The 20358-nt window shown below is 37.9% G+C and overlaps 1 protein-coding gene across 1 annotated transcript in view; it reads right to left on the bottom strand.

Annotated features, from left to right (window-relative positions):
• Positions 1–1147: 1147 nt before the first annotated feature.
• PEX7 (peroxisomal biogenesis factor 7) overlaps positions 1148–20358 on the bottom strand; it is an 85806-nt gene continuing 66595 nt past the window's right edge. The window contains exon 10 of the mRNA XM_008691225.2: positions 1148–1629. Coding sequence (XP_008689447.2) covers positions 1561–1629 — 69 coding nt within the window. The 3' untranslated portion in view covers positions 1148–1560. The remainder of the gene's footprint in view (positions 1630–20358) is intronic.

Here is a 20358-nt window from a genome sequence, read left to right as displayed (position 1 = left end):
ATGGTACGAGGGCCATGCCTGGGACTAGGACAAAGTCCTTGCCGCTAGCTCTTGGGCACTTAATTGTGTATTCAACCAGGCATTTATGCCGCCAGGAGCAACTAGGACTTTGAGGCATAGATATTCAAGCCCCACTCACGGCTTCACTTTATGCTCCTTTTGTTCTATTACGTGGTCTTGTTCTTGTATGTTGTAAGCTGTCAATTTTTTTTTCTGGGACAAGTAAACAAATATGTAATATAAATATATAAATTAGACAATATACATATATTTTAATTTTTGTTGTTACTACAAATATATTTTGCTCTTTAAAATTCTCAAAAACTTGTTAAAAATTTAATGACAATTTTTGCCATTTATATTTTATTTTAATAGTATATAAAAAATATAAATGTTATGCAAAGTTGTTTGTTTTGCCAATTTTTCCCTTTTCCCTTTTTTTTTTTTTTTTTTTTTACAGGTCATCTGCACTTAGAGATTTTTCAAGGAGATTTAGGAAGGTACTGACTGAGGAGGGTTTATGGCATGACAGGGCTAGTTTCAAGGGTAACTGCTTGAAATTTAGTAGGACCTAAGAAACTTTTTGTAAGTGACCAGTTTTGTTTGTTTTTTTAATTGATAGCAGAGAAGTAGAAAGAGAGAAATATAGAGTCAAGGTTATGACATCTTAAAAGATTTGAATAGATGTAAAAAACATGTAAGCTTTTAACTCAGAGCATTCCATGTTCTTAAACATGCCACGAGTCCTTGAGACCACCTCATTCAGTCTGTGTGTCAAGAACATAGGAGGTGCTCAATAAATACTGCTGAATAAATCAAATCTCTATTAGAGCCCTGTTACTGAACCACAGATACCTCTATACTATATATAGTATGTATTCATATATATATACTGTATTAGAAAAAGCAAACTTGGGGCGCCTGGGTGGCACAGTGGTTGGGCGTCTGCCTTGGGCTCAGGGCGTGATCCCGGCGTTATGGGATCGAGTCCCACATCGGGCTCTTCTGCTGTGGGCCTCCTTCTTCCTCTCCCACTCCCCCTGCTTGTGTTCCCTCTCTCGCTGGCTGTCTCTATCTCTGTCAAATAAATTAAAAAAAAAAAAAAGAAAAAGAAAAAGAAAAAGAAAACTTGCTAGGATGTCATAACTTCATAAGTAATCAAGAGATGCAGTTTATTTTAATTTTTACCAATAGCAGTGATTATATTTTACATCAAAAATGAAAAATTAAAAATGAAATATATCACTATCAATATAATCTACAGATCTCCCATATTTGAATCCATTTTACAATACAGAGATTACATTTCAAGAGACACTACAAGAGGTACCACAACATCAATTATTCCTTGGGATTTTAAGAAATATGGCTTATGTACCCGGCTTAAATAGTGAGCCAAAGTCTTTATCAGCTGCCTCAAAATGATTCCAGGGTAAATTTTTAAAATTTGAAATCTGAATAGCACATAAAAGCATAATATCTATGTTATCGATAGTTCATTTATTTCCTGTTAAGAAGCTCTCAGCCAGTCTTCTTTGCTTCTGACTGGGGGAGTACATCTCAAGCAGGCATAGTAAGGCAAACAGGATCATATATCTTTATTGTTTCGTCCCAAGCACAATCAGCCACCTAGAAAATAAAAAGGAAGTAAGAAGAAACGTAATCTACAAACATTCCAGACTGGCAGCAAAAGCTCAAGTAATTGAGAGTGGAAGCAGATCACCCACTGGTAAACATTATTTTAAATAGGAAGAAGGTCTAACTTCCCTCTTTCGGATACACTCTGGGGATTGTTTCCAATTGATGGAAATGCCTGTAAGGATTTCCTGCCTCCCCACGACTTCACCTCAGCCCCACCTCACCCCAAGACTACATCATCCCCTATATGTCCCAAGATACATGTTGAAAAAACCCACTCCTAAACTAGGAACCAACACACCATGCTAGGTATTGTGGGGACAGAACGGAGATAGAGTACAGCTCTTGCCTTCACAGAGGGCAAGAATGGCTCATCCAAGACCTGCGGTGGGAAGTGCTCTAAGAGAAACTCTCAGAGGAGGGACTATCTGAATCCAGGTGGGGTGGTGTCAGAAGACTTCACAAATGCTGCGGCATTCCCCGGCCCTCTTTAGGGGCAGACATGGGCGACAAAGACATTCAAGTCTAAAAAGTCATACAAACATGAGGGGAGGAAAGTCCATGGTGCTCAGGAACTGGGTGTTAAAAGGTTTGTGGGTATAGCAATGTCTCAGAGTGTAAGATTAATATATAAAATTAATTGTGGGGCGCCTGGGTGGCTCGATCAGTTAGGTCTGCCTTTGGCTCAGGTCATGATCCCAGAGTCTTGGAATCAAGTCCCTCATCAGGCTCCTGGCTCAGCAGGGAGCCTGATTCTCCCTCTTCCACTCCCCCTGCTTGTGCTCTCTTCCCCCACCCCCCGTCAAATAAATGAATAAAATCTTTAAGAAAAAAAAATTAAAAATAAAATCAATTGTATCAAATAACAAAGCACTTAGTAACCCATTCAATAAAAGACGTGCAAAACAGCCACACTGAAAACAAAAACGCTGCCGAGAGAAACTGAAGAGGCCTAAATAAATGAGGAAATACGTCCAGGGGTTCAATATTGTTCTGAATTTAATTCTCCCCCAAATAATTTATAAAGAATTCATGATCCCAGCAGGCTTTTTAATGAAAATGGACAAGGCGACTTTTAAAGTTTATGTGGAAATGCAGAGGACCTAGAATAGCTGAAAAAAATCTTGAAAAAGAACAGCAAAAGTGTGTACTGATACTATCTAACTCAAGACTTACCATAAGATTATAGTAATCAAAACAATGTAATATTGGCATAAGGATATACAAGTAGATCAAGGAACGGCATAGAGCTCTGGAATAGACCCAACACTTGGACAATAACTTTCCCTCCAACGTACCAGAACAATTCAACAGGGAAGGGAAGTCTTTACAACTAATGGTGCTAGAAATGGATATCCATGTGGAAAAAAAAAATGAACCTCAGCTCCAACTTCACACCATAAACAAAAACTAATTTCAGGCGGATGGGCCATGAGCCTAAATATAAAAGCTAAAAGTATAAAGCTTTGAGAAGAAAACATAGAATATATTCTTAATCTAAAGATTAGTAAAGATGTTTTAGACAGGACACAGAATGCAATAGCCACAAAAATTTGTTAGGTGCAATTGAAAATAAAACTTTTGCTCATCAAAAGACACCATTAAGAAAATAAATACATAATACATAGAGTGGGAGAAAATGCTCCCAAAACAAATGCATCTGACAATGTGTATCCAGAATATATATAAAGAACTACTATAACTCAATAATGAAAAGACAACCCAATTAAAAATGGGCAAAATACTTTACTAACAGACAAAAAAAGATATATGACCAATAAGCAGATGAAAAATAAAATGTTCAACATCATTAGGCATCAGGGAAATGCAAATAAAAACCACATTGTGATACCACCACAGACTCATAAGAACGGCTAAAATCAAAGGCAGACAATATCAAATGTCACCAGGGATGCAGTGCAGCTATAACTTCCACACACTTGCTGCTACAACCACTTTGGGAAACTTGGCTGTTTCTTATGAAGTTAAGCATATACCTATCTTTAAACTCAGTAATTCCACTTCTAGAGGTTTATCCTAGACAAATGAAAACGGCATTATGAAACAATGTATAGCACGAATGTTCACAGCAATGAAATTCACAATAGCACAGAACCGAAAACAACTAAAATATCCCTTGACAAAAGAAGATAACAAATTGTAGCAAATTCCTACAATGGAGTGCTGCTGAGCAACCCAACAGACAACCCAATAAATCTCACAGACATTAAGTTGTGTGAAAGAAGCCAAAAACAAGAGTAATTTACAGGACATTCCATCATATATGTTCTAAAACAGGCAAAACTTAAAAAATAGGGCACTGTTTTGTTTTTTCAGCTGGAGGTAGAGGTGAGGATAGGGGGAGACTAGAAAGAGAAGAGCATTTTGGAGGAAGATGCAAATGTTCTATATTGTGATAGGATGTAGATTACACAGTGCACCTGTCTGTCAAAACATAGATCTAAGACTTGTACATTTGGACGTATGCAACTGATACCTAAATATAGTAAGAATAATAATGACAATAATAATAATAACTGAACACGGGTAAGACACGAGTAGAAGAATAAATAAAACAAGAATGTTGATAATTGTTGAAGCTGGGGAAGGCAAAGAAGTTCATTATCCTATCTTGTTCACTTTTTATGTGTGAAATTTTCCACAATTAAAAAAAACCCCAAAAATGTAGACAGTGACATGAAGGATGAAGTGGCATGAGAGAGATTTTGGCTAAAGGTATTTGCACTCTATTTCCCACCCTTTAATGGTTACAAAGGCTCCAAGTTTCATAAAGGAACTCACAGTCTTAGTGGACAGTCAAATTACCTGGCTGTCACGAGTACAAGAACCACTCAGATTGATCTGAACATATTAACTCCTTATCACTCACTAACAGTATTTCAGATCACGATCCCAGCTACAGAGAGCAGTAGAGACATAAGCATAAACACCAGACTCTTCAAGATCTGGTTGCCACCTACTTCGTTTCTTATTGCACCGGGCCCACACACTCAATCCCAGCCTCTTGTTCATGCCTCCATGCTCTTGTCCTTTTACTCATCCCCTCCCCTGAGTGACCTCTCTTCTCTCTCCCTTCCCCTCTCTCCATCGCCTTGTTCTGCCTGGAGAGGATACCTCTCTTTTGAAGAATCGGGTTAAGCATCACTCCCTCTATGAAGTCATTCACAGCACCTATGCTATTTGGCTGTACTTATTTATTGACATGTGCGTCTCTGGCTCTTTGAGGGCATAGACCATGTCTTGCTATAACATAGTGATGACTCAATGAATGTATTTTGCAGATAAAGACTGCAGAGAATAAAGTTTTCTCATGTTCATACGGAAGTAGCAGGGCTGGAACCAGAACCGAAATCTGTTGAGTCTGCCCACCAGAAATAAGTGCCTCGTAAAAGGAAAACTGACATCATTATCTGCCTAATCCTGCAGTTATCAGTTTTTATATCATGGGACACAGAGATCTTTACATTAATTTACCCCTGTCTCATCTATGTGTATTTTTTCAAGTGCTAAACCTTTCCATACGTTGTTTACTCAGGACTTATTTACTCAGAACTTAAATGCCTAACAAATATCAAGGCCAATGAATCAGCAAATGTTCATAAATCTATTAATTAATTGGTAAAATCAAAAAGACCTCAAACTGCGATGATATATAATTATGAATAGCTGATTCAAATGAAAGCAAATAATATTTCTCCATTAACTAATTAACTAAACTCCAGCTAGAGCCACAAGTTTAAAAAAGCTTGTAATAGGGGCGCCTGGGTGGCTCAGTCATTAAGCGTCTGCCGTCGGCTCAGGGCGTGATCCCGGCGTTCTGGGATCGAGCCCCACGTCGGGCTTCTCTCCTGAGAGCCTGCTTCTTCCTCTCCCGCTCCCCCTGCTTGTGTTCCCTCTCTTGCTGGCTGTCTCTCTCTCTGTCAAATAAATAAGTAAAATATTTTTTAAAAAGTTTGTAATAAAAATAATAATAAGGTAAGAAGAAAAGCGCTTTACTAAACTAACAAAGAGGTGCCTGACTCCCGAGGTAGGCACAGTGGACTTCCTGGTAAGGAAAGATGGCGGTGTGGTCCCTGGTGGTAGTGGGCAGGGTCCTCACGGATGGTCATCACCACCTCATGGCCTCTGGAGGCTCTGCTTCCCGCTTAATTCTGTCACTGAGAGTAAACACAAGGCTCTCTCTTAATGGCCCCTACTACTCATCTGAGGCCAGGCTTAAAGACATTAAAAAAAAAAAAAAAAGACTTCAAAATAAGCATTAACAAAAAGACTGAAAGATAAGTAAAGCAAATGGCATGAAAATAAACAATCTGCTTTACAGGATGAGACTGACTCATTCTTTAGCTGGTCAAACAAAGTGAGGGATCTTCCCTAGCTCCTCTCACACTTCTTCACGACAAAAGCCATCTTTCCGTCCCATCTCCAGGAATATACTCCTGGTTACGGAGACTCCTTCAAGGCCAGACTCGGGATGGAGAATGAGAAGAGATAATAGGGTGTCTCCTTTCTCATCTACTAAAGATCCTCTTTCTCAGTTTCAGTCTCCCATACAGGGACTCACTTCTTTGCCCATGACCTTGCTGTCAGGAAAAACTGAAAGACTGCAATCAGCAAAAAGACTGCTGAGTGTTGTTTCAGTGAAATGCTGGCATTGTCCTAGGGCCCCACAGGGTGACCTCATTCTGTAGGGGTCTATGCCTTTCATTGTCTTTGACTGGATTATTTTACAACATTGAAAGTTATGGAAAACTGATAGTAATCAAATGATTCTCATTCATTAAAGTTGCAAATGAATGTTGTCCTGTGGAGACGCAACTGATGCCTCCCCTTTTCCCTCAGAAATAATTCCAAACATTACATTTTCTTGCCCTGTGGATATTGACCAGTTCTGCACCTATTAGGTAAATTCATTTCAGCCTTTAGTGCTTGCCTGTTTATGTCTGTTCTTTGGTTCCTCTGAGCTGGTTGTAAAATCTTTCAGGGGTTACATAAATCTTTGATACACGTTCATGATACATTTGTGTGAGAGTCATGGTCCCTATTTTGAAAATTATCCTTTAACATGGCCACATACAGGATACAGCTTATTTGTCTCAACAGGGAAATCATTATTTCTGTGGAATACAATAACCCTTGCTTCCTCATAGGAGATGACATAGTAACAGAAAAGCCATTTCATTAAAAGAACAAACATGAAATGGAGAGAATTGGGCAGATAATTATACTAGGAAAAAAGCTAAGAATAATTGCTAAAATTGGGCATGAAATTGAGCTCTATACCTCCTGGCAGCAAAGGTAAAAAAAAAGCAAACAATAAGGTAAGAAATGCAAATATCAGGATCAGTTTACCAGTTCATCAGACGAGATCAAGTTTTTCCTAGCACTTGCCTGGCTATAAGAGAAATACATACTATGCTTCCATTATAAAAGTCATTCAGCATCAAAAGAGTGGTTTTACAAGAGATACAAAGTCATTCTTCATATGGCTGTTTTTAAAATAAACATCTCAACCCTCAAATAAGCCAAAAGTATAGTATTCAACTGTAGTGTCCTGAAAGCATTTCTATAGGGTAGTGGTTCTTGGGAGTTAGTGTGCATTAGAATCACCTGGAGGACGTGTGAAAACACAGAAGACGGTTCTCCATCCTCAAAGTACTTGTTCTCAAAGTGTGGTCCTGGGATCAGCTTCACTGATACCACCTAGGGCTGACGCACAGCCTAGGATCTTCAAATCAAGTCCACAGAGGGATTCAGAGAGTCTATAGATGCAACACTTTGTGTGGATACACATTTGTGGGGGAAGGGGAGAGAGACTCAGTCATTTTCTTCAGCTTCTCAACCCCTGACCCCAAAGGTTAATTCCAAGCATTCCCCAGCTGAGCATCATAACCACCTAGGGAACATTCTAAAATGCAGCCAGAATTGAGAACCTCTGATACAGAACCTCTGATGTAGATCAATTGTCTTAACTGGCTTTTGTCATGTGCACAAACCCGGAGTTCTTTGGTAGTACCTATGTGCAGGAATTTTTTACTGTTGATCAAACATTAAAAAATGAATGAATGAATGAATGAATGAACGAACGAAACCAAAATTTAGCAGGATTCAAATATTCTTGAGGGGTAATTCTCTTCCTTTCTTGAGGAGAAAGAAGAGGTTCATTTGCAACTAATAAAATGGAAAACATCTTGTGCCATATTTTCACATTAATTTGAAATCGAAGTTTCAAATCTAGTAGGCTGATATGTGGTAGGAAGATAGTGAATTGGGAGGAGGACTAAGGAGAAAAAAACATGACTGAACAATCTTTAAAGAACAACACTAGCTCTACCTGAAGCACTCCTACCCCCAAAGTTCATGTAGCTTCCCGATCCTGTTCTACATGAGGCAGTATCCAGAACTTCTACTTAAAACACATAAGACAATTTTATTAATCACGTAAGCTATGGTTAAAACCAATAGGTTGATTTATTTTTTTATTTGATATTTCCACCCTGCTGAGTTCTAAATAGGCTTAAGTGGTTTATAGATTAATGCACAGGGCCAAATAAAATAAATACAGATTCAAGGGAAAAATGTCTGTTCTAAAGGGAACAAATGGAACAAAAGCTTTCAGGCATCAGAGCTGAGCACATTACAACACTTGCAGAATAAATTAGGCTTGTGCTTTATGGTAACTAGGGAGAAAATGAGAGCATGCTGGGTAATACGGTTTCTGTTCTCTAACAACATGCACATATGGATGTAAACATTTTTGTATAATTAAACCTGAATATGATTTTCAGCAATTATATATCTCGGTCAAATCTGTATTCCTATGTTTTGTATAGTAAACTTTTAGTAAATACTGTTTGAATGAATGAATGAATGAGTGAGTGAGTGAGTGAGTGACTCCCATGTATGAGCAGTGGTTTTCCTCCTCCACAGATTTTCTGGAGTAGAGCCTCACCCATGGTAAGGAGCACCTAGCCTGGTGTGAGGTCAGAGATCTAGGTGAAGGCAACAAGTTGTACAGGAATGGGGAATATATGGGATTTTTGAGCGTCATGAATGTTATTTAAAGAGATTTCACAGGGAGCCTTCTTTTATTTCCCAAGAGCTCTTAGTCTGGTATTCCTCCACAATACAAAGCTATCTAAAACATAATTCATATATATACATACACATTTATATTCATCCATTTATTTAACAAATATTTATTGAGCATGTCCTCTGTCAGAAGCATGCTGAGGACACTACAGTTAACAAGATGGTCCTGGTCTCTGACCCACAGATCTGGAGTCCGGCAAAGAGATGGATAAACAGACACCTACAATGCAGAGAAATCTGGACAATGATAGAAGAGTTACAGGGTGCAGGAGAAGAGCTGCAGGAGAAGGAGCGGTCACTATAACGAGATGTGAGGAAAGTGGATACATTCAGGGAGAAACATCGTCCAGGCTGTGGCTTACAGGAGAAGGACGCCTCGGCCAGACAGCATGTGGTGTTGCTATTGTTTGTGGGGTGGGGACACAACGGAGAGAAGGCAAGTGTTCTAGGCAGTGGAATAAATAAGAATAAATGAAGACCTAAAAGTTCTAGCTTTAAAACAACTAAACTGCATTGTAACTCCTCACATGAAACTCTTAATCTTTGGAGACAGGCTTTTTTCTGACTCGTGTCTGACTCCCGTCTAGGGTTTCTCGAGGGCTGACTGCCAAGGCCTATCTTGTTTGACCCTCTCCCCCGACGGTGAGTGTGCATGCGGAGACCACAGGGTAGAAGCCTCCAGGATCTACCTCTTCTGCGCAAGGATATGCGCGTGGAAAATTTATTCCTTACCCTGCAAGCCTCCACTGTAGTACCTGTCATCCCTACGCTCTCTGAATTTCCTTTAATCTCACATCAAAATGCAAATCTTTTCATTAAAACTCAGAATTAAAGTAACCAACATTATAGGAAAAATGGTTTGTCAAAATGTTATATTTCTTTACTTAATGTAACACTTGAAGACAGAATCTTCTTCATTATTTTTAAAATCTTCTATGTTCTAGGTAGTGAACAATAACCAATAGGATAAAACTCCATATAAGTTCAGTTTTTAGTTATTTTATTTCCACTTTTAATAGCAAAACAAATATTCCTAAGTTTTAAGAAAAAGCACACTAATTAGAAATACGAATTTCTCGCCATGTCAATTCTTTAAAGCATATAATGAAGGCTTCTTGAAAAACAGAATAGAAATTTCATATCACTCTCAATTTTGTGGACAATTGCTTTTGCCCTTGAGAAACTTGCTCAATTTACTGTAATTATCTGTGTGACACATGGCCTTTTTAGTAAAAATGAACAAGAGGAACGGGCAGAAGGATGAAGAGAGAATGAAAGAAATCCCTAATAGTCAACTCTAAATTTGGAAAAAGCAGCCCAGTTATTATGTTGCAGTGTATTAAATTATGGGCTAAAGAAAGAACAGGTTTGGGGCGCCTGGGTGGCTCAATCAGTTAAGCATCTGCCTTCAGCTCAGGTCATGATCCCGGAGTCCTGGGATTGAGCCCTACATCGGGCTTCCCACTTAGCGGGGAGTCTGCTTCTCCCTCTGCCCTTCACTCTGCTCATGCACACTCGCTCTCTGTCTCAAATAAATAAAATCTTAAAAAAAATTAAACCAGTAATTAAGAAAAAAAGAACAGGTTTTACTCATTCAACCAACTTACAGGAGGAAGTGACTACAGAGAAGAACATGGGTTATTATGTTAATGATTATGGAGTTTAGGTAAAAGTAAGGGAAGAGAGGACTGATATACTAAAAAAAATCCTTTTCATTCATTCATTCACTCATTTATTCAATATTTATTTAGTACATATCTATCAGGTAATTAGCATTAATCTATGTATCTCCTGACACAGAGCTGATGCTCAAATATTTACTGAAAAAAAAAAAAGGAGAGAAGGAAGAGAAGAACTTGTACTGGACTCTGAAAGGCAGAAATCCTTCGTGCAGGCAGAAATGGGGAAGAGTGGGGGAAACAGTGGCAAACACATGGAGATGACAAATAACAAAATTACATGGGATGGTGGGAAATAAGATTAGAAAGCAATGCAGATTATAGTGAATCTTAGAAACAACATTAAAAATTGAGACTTGGGGCCCCTGAGTGGCTCAGTCAGTTAAGCATCTGACTCTTGATTTTGGCTCAGGTTGTGATCTTGGGGTCCTGGGATTGAGTCCCACCTCGGGCTCCCTGCTCAGTGGGAAGTCTGCTAGGGATTCTCTCCCTCTCACTCTGCCCCTCCTGCTTGTTCTCTCTCTCTCTCAAATAAATTAATCTTTAAAAAGTCCCTCATTAAAGATACATAATTTCTTTATCTAGAATCCTGCATATCAAAAACTATCTTTCCTCTGTGTATTACACACAAATGCACACACATGCACACACAGTTGCTGCCACGCAAATGTAATTTTTCCCATTTTATTTTCTAACTTGATTACTGACATCTACATGATATTCATTTTTGCACATTTATTTTTACTGATCTTATTGAACTCATAATTTTTAATAGGTTTAAAGTTGATGTTCTGGAATATAACACTGACAATCATATGGAGTTGATATGAATACCTTTGTCAATATTTCTACCTTTTAAAGATATTTATATCCCATTTTGTTTTTTTCTATTACTAACTGGCTACACCTTTTGGAACCATGTTGACTATTTAGTGAAGATGGTAATTCTCATCTTGTTTCGACCTTCAATGAAGCCACTGATATATTTCAGGTCAAGGACTAACAAAGTCAGATTTGCATTATGGAAAGCTCTCCCCAGGAGCAGCGCTGAGAATTGGTGGAATGATGCAAAGAGCTTGGAGACCAGTTAGGAGATTACCGCAGCAACCATGGCAGAGATACAATAAATTACCTAAGGCAGTGGAGCTCGAAGGGAATGGTCCAGATTTCAGAAATATAGGTGAGGAGCAATTTATAAACTTGCGACCCACTTAAATTTAGGGAGACAAGAAAACTAGGATGACTTCTCAGGTCTGGTCCATCATGCAATCAATTGTACAGTTAGGAATATCAGAGGAAAGGTAAGACATCTATTGCAACCACACAGTAAATGCAACGGGATAAATGGGGCATGCATTACTAGCATATAATTAAATGAATTGGATATTAAAGGATGTCTACTTTTTAAGGATGGTAAGGAAGAACCTGGAGATGAAGACATTTGGCAAAGTGGTAAAGAAGATGAGGTTAGTACAGTTAGCATTAAAGCAATAGGATGAGAAGATTTGTTCTTTAAACAAATCTAAATCATATAGCTAAAGAAGAAGGAAGTCTGGGAAAAATGCTAACTTGGTTTTCACGGGTTTCCTGGCAACCTTTTTGGGCTTAACTTCAATTGAATGATGAAAGGGAGACAGATACAAGGGCATAAAAAGAGAATGTTGATTTTGAGAGAGTAAAAGCAACAGGTAAACCTACTAATTCTTGATGTCTAATAATGGAAGAAAAGCCAATTTTACTGGTATGAAGATAGGACAGTGAGGTCAAGTGAGTTTTGAAAATAGAGAACAGAACTGACTGAAGATCTAAAAGCACAGTGTACATCGAGGAAGCAAAGACCTGTATGGAGAAGCCAGTGAGAAAATCAGGAATCCACCGGAAAGGGGAGAAACAGAGATCGAACATAAAATATTGTGAGGTGACAGAGCTGGAAGAAGATATTCATTCTTATCTATTTTTACAATTAAGTAGCAAGTAAGGTCACGTGTCCAGAGTGTTAATGATACTGTGGGAGGCTGAGAAAAGATGTTATGGAGAATGGGCTAGAAAATCAAAATGACTTCAAATGTAAGTAGAGTAGGACCAAGAGCCCAGATGAAATTTTTGTGAAAAAATAATTTGTAGTGTGCTAAGTCAGCATTTTTGCTTGGTTTCTCAGAAGCAATGACAATGAGTGAGAAAGTGGGTGATTCAGGATTGGGAGCCGAGGCAGCAGAGACAAAGATGTCAGTCATTCTGGAAGCTCTCACTGCAAGGGTTGTCCATGAAGCACAGTAGGTGGTAGACAAAGGTTAACACATCCACCTTAGGGATGCACCAAGGTCCTACCAAGCTGGGCCGAGGAATGTTTTACAGCTAGGGGAAAACAGGCCCTTGTTATATAATTTTCAGCTAGAAATCACACAATTCTGAAAGCATCGAAGAGGAAACACACTGGATGCTTCTGGCACATGTTCTTTTCAACTCCTAAGCTAGTCTGTGACAGATGCAAAAATTATCACTTCAGATAAAAGGTGGTACAGATTTAGTTATCTTAACTACCAATAATGCTGGTCTTCTTTTAAAACTGAATTTTCCAACTTCATACTGAGAATCACAAAATATGTTTATCCACTGTCAACTTGTAAAGCTGGTATCTGAGATTGTGGGAACAGAGATCTCAATAAAAATATGAGCTGAAAAAAATTTTTTAATTTTTTATTTTATTATTATTTTTTAAAGATTTTATTTATTTATTTATTTATTTGACAGAAAGAGACAGCCAGTGAGAGAGGGAACACAAGCAGGGGGAGTAGGAGAGGAAGAAGCAGGCTCCCAGCAGAGGAGCCTGATGTGGGGCTCGATCCCATAACGCTGGGATCACGCCCTGAGCCGAAGGCAGACGCTTAACGACTGAGCCACCCAGGCGCCCCTGAGCTGAATTTTTAAATGACACCTAATTTTTAAAAATTTCTTTACAAATTTATTTTTTTTAATTGAGATTAACTAACACATAACATTACATTAGTTTTAGGTATACAACATAATGCTTCAAAATATGTGACCTTTTTGGGCTTAACCTCAGTTGAATGAATTGAATTGAATTGCTTATTATTATTATTATTTTTTTACTAAAATGTCAACAAAGTCAAAGACACTTTTAAAAACACATCTATGGAACTAGTTTAAATCAGAGCCAAATCTAAGCATCTTCCACTGAAACAAAATAAAAATATACGAAATTTCTTTTGCCCTTTTTTAAAAAAATCGTTATAAAGTGCATACATGTTCCTATCATGGATAGTCTAGGATATTCGCTCATTAAAGATTATATTTACCAAGAATTTTAGGAGTCCCAGAAGATGGATTTATATATGTAATATAACCACAACTATGAAAAACATGCATACATATGGGGAACGACTGGAAGAGTAGTTACTTTTGGGAAGGATGGGGGGCAAGATGTGGAAGGAAGCAGAAGAGAACTTTCTGGGATTCTGGTAGGGTTATATATATTAACCTGAATGCTGGTTACTCAGGTGCAGTCATTTCTTGATAACTTATTAAGCTGTTCACTTAAAATATGTGCATTTTCCAACAAGGATGTTATACTTCAAATAAAAATGTCTAAAAAGAAAGACTGAAAACAAACATATTAATATGGTATAACAGAGATTCTTTCTAAAGCGGCAGGACCATGGGTAATCTTTTCTCTTCTGACTGTAATTTCCCAATTTCATTATGAGAAAAAAGATTAACTTTATTAAACATATAGAGATTCTATTTCGGAATGAATAAAGTCTACTTTAAAAGAGATTAAAAAGAGAAATAACTGTCTCCCAAAAGGCATGTGTAACAATATGTAAACCTATATTCAGATTATAAATACTAAACTAAATATCAATGAGTATTCAAAGGAGCAGAGTTGATACTACGGAGCACAAAGTCAGGAATTCTAAAAATATATTAATACAGAAAATCCCAATTATACAAATGGGTATATTACAGGTCCAGAATCATACGCCTAAAAACAGAAAAAGGGTATCCAATTTAGAAATAATAAGGATAAGAGAAAAAAGAGAAAATGCCAGGGCTGTACAAATCATGATCAGAGGGAAAAAAATCAAAGAAAAATTTTCTGAACTGAAAGGTAACTTTAGCCTGGTTAACAAGAGAGGGGATAGAGCATTTCTCAGCAATTATCCTCAAAGAATGACCCTAGATACTTATTTGTCAAGTTTTTAACCTTTAAAGACAAGATCTTACGTTCGCCAAGAAGAAAGGAGGTATAATATAAGAATGCTTTTGGACCTCATTTTTCAGATCTCCAAGAAAGAAGAAGCTAAAAAGAAAGAGGAATTATAAGTATAAGAACTCAGATAAATCTCTTTTAAGACAGAGAATATATTAAGACACAAAGACCTAAAGTAATGTCAGCAAAGTCCAACAGCTGTTAAGATCACAAGAGACAAACAAGTTTTTGAAAACAGATGGAAAGGTACTTTCTAAAAGGTGAGAGGAAGATACTTCCTAAGAGAATAAAATATGAACAAAGGGTGAAATTAATATGCAGTCAGTAAACTTAACCACATATTGTGAGAATAAAGGATAAATATGTCAAAAATAACGTAAACTACCAACTCTACCAACAAAAGGTTAATGTGATAGATACTAAATGGTTACAAATTCTTTGTAGCTACTCCCATCAAGAAGTGGAGTCTATTTTTCTTACTCTTTGAATCTGAGCTGGCCTCATGACTTGCTTTGCAACAGATGGACTGCTGCGTGAACTTCTAAGTCTAGTCCTGGAGATGCCTGGCAGCTTTTACTCTTGCCCTGTTGGAAACCTACAACGGCTAAGTAAAGAAGCCTGGGCTCATCTGGAGACACATGACTCAGGACGACAACCAGCAATGCACCTTAAACATGTGTGTGAGGCCTTCTTAGACCACCCAGCTCTAGTTAAGTTACCCAATGACTGGAGTCACATGAAGGACCCCAAGTGAGAACAACAGAACTGCTTGGCTGAGCCCAGCCCAAATTGCTGACTCACAGAATTGTAAGCAATGAAAAACTGATGTTTAAGCCATTAAGTTGTGGGAGAGTTTGTTAGCAATAGATAACTGAGATAAAATAAGTGAGAGAAAAATAGGGACATACATCAAGAACTTGATCTCCTGTATCTCCCTACAAGGGAGTTTAATGCTACTTGGCAAAAACATAAATTAATACTATAAACAATACAAATGTTTGTGTTAAAATGTATTCATGCTAGATATGTAAAGAAAAATAGTGGTTGAGGTCATCATCTTAGTTTGATAAAAAGAAGAAGAGGGGCACCTGGGTGGTTCAGTCAGTTAACCGTCTGTCTTTACCTCAGGTCATGATCCCTGGATCCTGGGATGGAGCCCCATATCAGGCTCCCTGCTCAGCCAGGGGGTGGGGGTGGGGGTCTGCTTCTCCCTTGCCCTCTGCCCCTACTCCCTGTGTTCGCTTGCTCTCTCTCAAATAAATAAAAATCTTAAAAAAAAAAAAAGGAAAAAAAGAAGAAGAAATTTTTAAAGATAAATTTTAGGGAGAAGAAAAGACAAACTCGTCACTGAAAATATTATACAGAAAGTAACAAGATCCTAGATCTTGGGAGTTAGAAAAGCTTCTTCTTCGAATCCCAAATCCAATAGGTTACAAAGTCAGGAAGGCTGGACCTAGTGCATTTCTCAAAGTCTCTCACATATCTACCATATTTAATCTGTCTTTTAATTTAGATGTTTTTTTTCCTTTCCCTTTCCTTTCCATTTTTCCTTTCCCTTTCCCTTTCCCTTTCATTTCTTTCCTTTTCTTTCTTTCTTTCTCTTCTCTCTTTTCTTTAGCAAGCTCTATACCCAACATGGGGCTTGAATTCATGACCCTAAGACCAAGAGTCGCATGCTATATCAACTGAGCCAGCCAGACACTCCTAGACCATTTATATTTAATATAATTGTTGAAATAGTTTGATTCAAAGACTTCCACATATAAGATCGTGTCCTTGGCAAAAAGAGATTAACTTTACTTCTTTTTTTCCAATTTAGATGCCTTTCTTTTTCTTGACTGACTGCTCTAAAACTTCCAATACTATGTTTAATAGAAATGGTGAAAGCAAGCACCTTGTCTTATTCCTGATCTTAGAGGAAAAGCTTTCAGTTTTTCACCACTGGGTATGATGTTGGCTGTAGGTTTTTCTATGCAAGTTTTATTATGTTGAGGTAGTTATTTTTTATAACTATCTTCATGATTGGCTTAATAGTTATAGCTCTTTTTCTAAAACTTCTTAGATGTTAACATAGGGTTTACAATAAACATCTTGAATCTATCACAATCTACTTCCAAATACTATATCACTTCACATATAGTAATAACTTCATAACAGTGTACTTTCAATTCTTCCCTCATTTCATTATTGTCATTTATTTTACTTTTGCATATACTATGAACTCTATAATATACTATATGCAAATATATTGCATACAATACTATTTTTGCTTTAGGCAAAAATTTTCAGAGTGATAAAATTTAAAAATGTCTTGTATATTTACTTCATTTTTGCCATTTCCAGTTATTTTATATTTTTCTTCTTTCTTTCCTTCCCTCCCCTTCTTTCTCCTTCCTTCCTACCTCCTTCCCTTTCTCCCTTCCTCCCTCTGTCTGCCTCTTTCTTTTCATTTTGGTCTGGGTATATTTCTTCTGACATTTCTTGTCAGATATGCTCTCAGCTTTTGTCTGTCTGAAGTTTCCTTATTTCCTCTTTTTTTTTTTTTGAATGATTTAATTTATTTATTTGAAAGAAAGAGAGCAGAGCCTGTGAGAGAGCACAAGCAGTGGGGCGGCAGAGAAAGAGGGAGAAGCAGACTCCCTGCTGAGCAGGGAGCCTGGCACAGGGTTCGACCCCAGGATCGTGACCAGAGCCAAAGGCAGATGCTTAATCAACTAAGCCATGAAGGACCCCCCTCTATTTCCTCTTTATATTCTTCATTTCGTACTTTATTTTTATTTTTTTTTTTAAAAGATTTTATTTATTTATTTGACAGAGACAGAGACAGCCAGCGAGAGAGGGAACACAAGCAGGGGGAGTGGGAGAGGAAGAAGCAGGCTCATAGCGGAGGAGCCTGATGTGGGGCTCGATCCCATAACGCCGGGATCACGCCCTGAGCCGAAGGCAGATGCTTAACCGCTGTGCCACCCAGGCGCCCCTCATTTCGTACTTTAAAAAGACATTCCTCTGTCTGGTGGCTTGCATAGTTTCTGATAAGGAGTCTTCTGTAATTCTTATCTAGATGCTTCTGGGTATAATGTTTCTTTCTTTTGTCTGCTTTTAATATTTTCTCTTTACTTCTGGTTTTTAGCTGTTTGAATATGGGTATGCCTTGATGTGTTGTCTTGTTTGTTTAAATCCTGTTTAGGGTTCCCTAGGATTCTCAAACCTGTGATTTGACTTTCATTATTTTGGAAAAATCTCTTTAAAATATTTCATCTTCCCTATTTGCTCTTTTCTTCTTCAGGACTCCGATTACATATATGTAAGAACACCTGATATTATCCCACAGATGCTAGATGCTCTGTTCTCTTTTATTTCCCTCATTCTTGTTTTCCTCTATTGTTTCAGCTTGGTAGTTTCTAGTGACTGATCTCTCAATTCACTGATGAGTCTTCTGATGGGCATATTGAAGAACTGCATCTCTGATACTGTACTTTCAAAAAATTACTATTTTTTGACTCTTTCTTATATTTTTATTTCTCAGCTGAAATCCCTCATCTGTTCACACCTATTGTCCACCTTTTCCACTAGATACCATTTGTAGAGCAGCTGGGTCTTCTGCCTATGCTCTACCAAAAGTCAAACAGTGCTGGTGTCCCATCTCTCCTTGGAAGGAGGCCTCTGTCTTCCTTAGATTTGCGGCTACTTGTTTGCCCTGCTACCTCAGCTTTCCGATGAGTTCACAGAAAGTCTGATTTTGTAGTTTATCTGACTTTCTCTTATTTTTACAGTGGAAGTAATGCTTTTTCATCTTTTCACATCTTAGGGAAAATTAGAATGTCCATTCCTTTTTTTAAAAAACATCTTCACTGAGATGTAATTTAAATACCATAAAATTCACCCATTTTAAGTGTACAATTCAATGATTTTTAGGATCTTTACAGGGCTGTTCCACTATCACCCTACTCCAGTTTTAGAACATTTCTATCACTCCCAAAAGATCCGTCTGTAAACAATCCCCATCTTCATCCCCTACCCCAGATAACCACTAATCTCCTTTCTATCTCTATAGACTTGCCTTTTGTGGACATTTTATATAAATGAAATTATATATTATACAATCTTCGTGTCTAGTTTCTTAGCATAATGCTGTGGAAATTCATCCACGTTGTAGCATGTATCAAACTGTTCCCTCTTATTCCTGAATAGTATTCCATTGTATTGAGATACAACATTTTGTTTATCCATTCAGCAGCTGATTGACAGTAGGATTGCTCTCACTTTCTGGCTATGAACGTTCACGTACAAGTCTTAGTGGAGAGCTATATTTTCACTTCTTTTGGTTAGATATCCAAGAGTGTAAGTGCTGAGATGTATGGTAAATTTACATTTAACTTTTTAAGAAACTGTCAAACTTTTCCAAAGTGACTGCAACATTTTACATGTCACCAGCAGTACATGGGAATGTCCCCATTCTTGAACCACTTTCTTCCTTGAACTTCAAAGATGCTATACTTTTGTAGTTAGTCTTTCACCTCACCGACCATTCCTTCTCAATCCACTTGGCCGGATTCTCTCCTTTCAGACTCCTAGAGATTCTTCTGGGCCTCTTCTTCATTTATATACTCTCTAGATAATTTTAATCTGCCCCGAGACTTTTAAAATCATTTGCATGCCAAAAACTCCTGAATTTGTTTCTGTTGCCCCAAACTCTTCCCTGAGGTGGATAAGCCTAAATCTGTTTACCTAGTGTCTCCATTTGAATGTCTAACAGGAGACCTCTCCAACATAACCCTTGATTGTTCCCTATCCCAAATCATCTCCTCTTCCCCATCTCAGTAAATTAAACCATTGCCCACCTTGGTGTCTAGGTCCAAATCTTAGGAGTAATCATTGATTTTTCTGTTTCTCTCACAGTCTATTTCTAGCCCATCAGCAAACCTTACTCACTATCTCTGAAGTAAACCATGTGAAATTTCCAGTAATTTTCTACGGCTCAATCTAATATATTATGAATATAATATAGCTCTTAGATTTTAAGTCACCATTATCTTTTTTTTTAAGATTTATTTATTTGAGAATGAGAGAGAGAGAAAGAGCACAAGTAGGGGAAGTGGCAGAGGGAGAGGGAGAAGCAGGCTCCCCACTGAGCAGGGGCCCCGTGGTCTTGATCCCAAGACCCTGGGATCGTGACCTGAGCCAAAGGCAGACACTTAACTGACTGAGCCACACAGGTGTCCCTTAAGTCACCATTATCTTTGGCCTGCATTACTTCAAGAGACTCTAAGCTGCCCTCCCAGCTTACAATCTTGCCTGTCCTCTATTCTGCCACACACACAGAATGTTTTTTTTTTTTTCGAGTAGGCTCCATGTCTAGCATGGAGCCCAACGTAGGGCTTGAACTCACAACACTGAGATCAAGACCTGACCTGAGATCACGAGTTGGATGCTTAACCAACTGAGTCATCCAGGTGCCTCCAGATTGATCTTTTAAAAGCACAAATCACTGGACAGCCACATGTAAAACAATGAAACTGGATCACTATCTTATCCTATATATAAAAATTAACTCAACATGGATTAAAGACTTGAATGTAAGATTTGAAACCATAACACTCCAAGAAGAAAACATAGGTAGTAAGCTCCTTGACATGTGTCCTGGAAACAAGTTTTTGGATCTGACTCCAAAAGCAATGACAAGGGGAATTACGTCAAACT

Source organism: Ursus maritimus, unplaced genomic scaffold (assembly GCF_017311325.1).
Source record: "Ursus maritimus isolate PB19 unplaced genomic scaffold, ASM1731132v1 scaffold_13, whole genome shotgun sequence".
NCBI lineage: Eukaryota > Metazoa > Chordata > Mammalia > Carnivora > Ursidae > Ursus > Ursus maritimus.
Note: the sequence above shows the minus strand (reverse complement) of the source record. Positions and strands in the feature narration are given on the sequence as shown.